The 5,411-nt window shown below is 43.6% G+C and overlaps 1 protein-coding gene across 1 annotated transcript; it reads right to left on the reverse strand.

Moving 5' to 3' along the window:
- Window positions 1-3,495: 3,495 nt before the first annotated feature.
- On the reverse strand, window positions 3,496-4,321 carry LOC123040790 (zinc finger A20 and AN1 domain-containing stress-associated protein 9). The gene has a single exon (XM_044463548.1). It carries the CDS (start codon window positions 4,142-4,144, stop codon window positions 3,665-3,667), a length of 480 nt encoding a protein of 159 aa, XP_044319483.1. The 5' UTR covers window positions 4,145-4,321; the 3' UTR covers window positions 3,496-3,664.
- Between the last annotated feature and the right edge of the window lie 1,090 nt (window positions 4,322-5,411).

The following is a 5,411-nucleotide window of genomic DNA, read 5'->3' on the forward strand; positions in this document are numbered from 1 at the left end:
TACGGACAAGGTAGTGAAGGACCATATAGAGCCACTTTATCAAGTTATATATAAGGACCTAAACGAAGCAGCTTTTTTTTGAAAAACACCCGACCATATATTAATTAATTAAAACATCATTACAATCGTTCATAACAGCAGGCGCCACACAGGGAGGAAAATTATTAAAAAGAAAACCATCACATCTATTATCGAAACTAAATTTAGCAATCTCATGCGCTACTGAATTGACACTTTTATTTATTTTTTACAACTTGAAGTTTCCCAGAAGCCTGATGATGCTAAGTGCTTCCTTCTTGAGGTCTATGAGCGAGGATCTGTCACAACTTTCATTTGCTAGGAAAGAGAAGCCACGAACGCACAATCAGTTTTCAAAATAATAAGCATGTTAAGAGAAATACCGGTATAAAGCCCAGCTAGGCATGCTCGAAGCTCTGCTTCATCCACACCAGAGCATAACCCAATGAAGTCCCAAGATGAGACAATGATATCACCCGTACAGCTCTTGGCCACCACCCCAACGCTCGCGGCACTTAAAATCTCCACAAAACTTGCATCGACATTGATCTTGATGTTGCCAAACGGAGGCGGCTGCCACACCTCTCTGGACCTCATAACAGTATTACTTGCACCAAAACCAGCCACCACCTCTTTTCCTTTGTAATTGGTGATTACCTCATTTCTAGGCTGACAAGACGAAAATGCCAATCAGTAACTTTCCAGAAACATGGTGGATCCTATAACAGTTTCTTTTCCTTTCCCAAAAATCAAATCATTCCTTAAGTGCCAAACTCGCCAGAAAAGAAACAAGATGTGCTCCCTTTGCGAACAACTTAACTGGTCTAAGCAAATAAGTAACCAGTCAGGCCCAGTATAATTGAAAGCCTCTTCCCTGGCAAATTCCACACTTTCCTCAACGCCAAACGAAGTGCACGAGCCTTTGGGCAAGAAACAAGAGCGTGGATAGTGCAAGTGCGAATGGTAGCTTGATGATGTAAAACTCTATTAACCTGAACCGCCAGGCTATCAGATGCTGCACGTCATCCAAAATTTCTAATCTTTTGTGGGATGTTGGCCTTCCAGATAATATCCCACAATCTCCTTTCTCTGTTAATAGCAGTACTGGATTGCCCACCATTCTCTTTCCGATCCTTAAGCTTTAGCGCCAGATTGTACGCACTTTTCACTGAAAATGATCCATTCTTTTCAAAATGCCAAGCAATGAAATCACCATCCCCTGATGATTGAATTCGCAACTTCAATATCTCTTCCGCATCGTGATGATAAAAAAGATGTCTAATGATATTATCGTCCCATTCCCTAGACCTGCTCTTGAATAAATCTGAAACCCATTTTAGTCTTGATCTGTTCTTCTTGCCAGAGATTTTGAGGCCAGAAATCCTTGGAAGCCAATTGTCCCTTCAGATATTGATATTCCCTCCATCAACCACCCTCCAAATGACACCATTTTTAAGGAGTTCCAGACCATGCATAATACCTTGCCATGTCACTGAGGTTGACTGAGGAAAAACCGTGTCAAGAAGATGCCCCTGAGGATAATATTTTGCCTTTATTACCTTAGCACATAGCGAGTCCGGGTTAACCAATAAACGCCAAGCTTGTTTTGTCAGGAGAGCTTGATTAAATAACCTCAGGTCACAGAAGCCCATTCCACCCTCACCCTTTGATCGCGTTAATTTATCCCAAGCCAACCAATGGGTTTTCTTCCTATCCTCCTCATCGCCCCACCAAAAATTTCTTATAATCTGTGATAAATCCTCACAAAGAGAAGCAGGAAATCCTCAAAACCCTCCGCAGTAATCTTTAAGATGACCATTGTAGACACTTGGTTTTCCATACTGCATGACTTCCCAAACATAATCGAACATTTATCCGGACCGAGTAACTGACCAGTCCCCCTCTCGTACATATTCAAAATATTCTTGATGGTCAAAGCTTGATCAATGGATCCTTTGAAGAATAATAGACTATCATCGACAAATAATAAATGAGAGATACCTGGAGCATTTTTGTTCAGCCTGAACTCCTTGAGGGTACCATTCACGCACGCATTCTGGAGCAACAATGAAAGTGCTTCTGCCACAAACAAGAATAGATACGGGGATAACGAATCACCTTGCCTTAGTCCACAAGAGGGGGAGAATGTCTCCAACAGCTGCTCATTCAAACGCACATCAAACTTCACAGTTGTAACACATGTCATAATCCAATTAATCCACATAGGTGCAAAGCCCAATGCGCCAAGCATACTCCTCAAAAAATGCCAATCCACCCGATCATATGCCTTAGCAAGATCAAGCTGTAAGTGCAAAACTCCCCCCTTTGATCTTTTAACGTGCTCAAAGAATGCATACATTCAAAAGCTATAAGAGCATTATCAGAAATTAACCTGCCTGGAATGAACGCACTTTGAGCAGGGGAGATTATACCATCCAATAGGGTCTCAGTCTGTTAACAAGACATTTGGAAATAATCTTGTAAATAACATTGCATACACTGATTGGCCGAAAATCTTTCATTGACTGGGGGTTCTTCACTTTAGGAATAAGAACAATAGACGTGTCATTGACCCCATCTGGCATCCTTCAATAAGTAAAAAATTATTGCACTACTCGGACAATATCATTCTTAATCAATCCCCAATTACGTTGGAAGAATCTACCCGGAAAGCCATCCGGACCCGGAGCTTTTAAAGGGCCAATTTTAAACGAAGCAGTTTCTGAGTTTGAGGACTTGCACGCTCCCTAGAAACTCAGACGGCTTTATACGCATTTCAATCTTCTTGTAATTCTTGTACTTCTTCGGTGTGAAACAATGCAAAAGCCAAAAACATCAAATGGCATGGGCTAACACCATTTTGTTCTAGAGATTACTCCCAACCTGAAGTTGTATGAGCCCATGCATGTTTTTTCTACTGTCCCATGTGTTTTATACTCATGGTCTCATTCTCTCATCAGTCTGAAATGTAGGATCCCTTGTGTAGCGTGATAAAATTGAATAAGTGGTGGCATCACCAACAATAATGAGGATCTTGGACTTCATCTCGCACAGCTCCTAAGTGGAAACAAAGAAGAACCCATCTTCTCTCTCTTTGGATTACCTTCCTCACTTATGTATAAGACTGAATCTATTCTTTTTTGAAATCTTACCACCGTCTTCAGGACAACTACAAACAAGGAGGAAGAAAGAAGAAAAACAAAAGTGCAATGATGTCTCTAGTAAACCCTCGCAATACCAAATATACCGTGGATGATTAATCTTGGAAGTGATTGAGAAAAACAAGTTGACCATTGTTAAGAAAAGTGAATGGAGACCTTGTACAACTATTAATATTGATTATGAGTGACTAGGTCTATGTCAGAACTTATGAAAACTGCAGAATCTCTTGTATGAAAACTGCAAAATTGGCAATACGGAAAATAAGATGAGGATTGAATTCTCATGGATTCAACCCGGGAAAAATAACAAGACACATACATGGATGACTAATCGAATAACATGATGGGTACACAGCAATACGTCACTATGAACAAAAAAGATCGAGGTTGACCCTCTTCAACTTATAGAGCTAGTGCTTGAAAGTTCTAGTAAAGCCAACGAGTAAACTAAAACTGTACATCGAGAGGGTTCTGCTGCGCGATCTTCAAATCTTGTCGAGCTTGGACGGCATGACGAGAGGGTTCTGCTGCGCGATCTTCTCACGGCCGACCTTCTTGTAGTCGAAGCTGCACGCGTGCCCGTCGACGTAGCGGTGCAGCGAGCAGAAGGTGCCACCGCAGCGGCACGCGAACCCCAGCAGCCCCACCTTCTTCTTGCACGCCATGCACCTGGTCGGCGCCGCCTTCTTTGCAGGCGCATCGGCCGACGGTGCCGCCACAGTAGCAGCGCCAGCGGTAGAGTCCTGCAGGCTCACCGACGTCTTGAAGGCCAGGATCAAGTCGTCGGCCTTGATCTTCCCCTCGACGACGGGGGCAGCCGCACCTGTGGCCTTGAGGTGCCCGCGGTAGCACTTTGAGCACATGCTCTTGGTTGCCTCGTTCCCGTAGAACCCGCAGCCGTTCGCGCACAGTGGCGCGCCGCCCCCGTCGGCGACCTGCGTCGACGACTCCTGCCCGTGCGCCATGTATCGCCGCTGATCCGATCGAGAAGGAAACGATCGAGGATCGATCGCCTCGCGTTCGTGTATTACGGGAGCCGGTGAATCTCGCGTTTGTTGGTTGCCACCGTGCGTGGGTGCTTTGTTGACGAGGCCTAGAGGGGCTTATAAAGGTCGGCCAGGCGTGACCAGAAGAACTCCGAGTCGTGCTCTAGAACCTTCCGGTTGATCTTTGAAGCCACGCAGTGACCTTTTCGGCTACCTTAACCGTAATCCCTATCCGAAGGGAAGCAGTTGCCAGACCTCCTCCGATAATACCCTGGAGTAGTGTCCAAACTCCAACGTAAGGTGATTTAGGGCATGTACAATGGTGCTATCTTAAGAGTGCCACATAGGATAAATGATGATGTGGAGGAGAGAGAACTCATAAGAAAAGGCTTGTCTTCTCTTATTTAAGAGAAGACAAGAGATGATCTCTTAGCACAATATGTCTCACCACATTTTTAGGAATGACTAGTTATTGAAGATAAGGCTAAGAGATGACCCATTGTAGACTCTTTTTTTTGTCATATCTAAATTACATGCAAGACTTAAGATAAGACTACCTTATCAACCATTGTACATGCCCTTAGCGACGTTGCGTGACCAATTTTGGTTATCCGACTACTTGATCTTCCCCTCGACCGCTTGCTCTAGAACCTTCTAGTTGATCTTTGAAGCCACGCAATGGCTTTTTCGGCTTCCTTGTCCCTATCCGAAGGGAACTCGTTCTGTGATATCCGAAATAGTTTTTTTTTGCAGGGTGAAAGGAAGTTCTAATCCAAATTTATAGGGTTACAACCCCGAGCCAACTGCTCCTCACAACATGAAAGACTTGAGTAGTTGAATTCAACCATACCACAATATAGGTACGACTACAATGTGCCAAAAGATGTGCTACCCTATTATACTCTCTATCAATTTTACAATGAACTCCCTAACATCCAAGTGAATTTAATCTCAGCGTCAAGATGACCATAGGCTGATCTAGAAAGTGTGTCGCCGGTTAGAGCTACCAATGCATTCGAAGAATCCGACTGGACGATCACCGACTTGTCTGAATGTTGGATGGCCAAAGCCATGCCTTGCATGATTGCATGCATTTCCGCTTCAAGGGTGCCGTTGCAATTTTTATTATTTCTGATGTTCGTTGTACTTTCATGATTAAGAATGAATAGATCAGAAGTTTTTTATTTAAAAAGAGGCGTCGTTGCACTGAAAGATGTACCTATATGCCACAAAGATCACAGAACCA

Source organism: Triticum aestivum, chromosome 2B (assembly GCF_018294505.1).
Source record: "Triticum aestivum cultivar Chinese Spring chromosome 2B, IWGSC CS RefSeq v2.1, whole genome shotgun sequence".
Lineage (NCBI taxonomy): Eukaryota > Viridiplantae > Streptophyta > Magnoliopsida > Poales > Poaceae > Triticum > Triticum aestivum.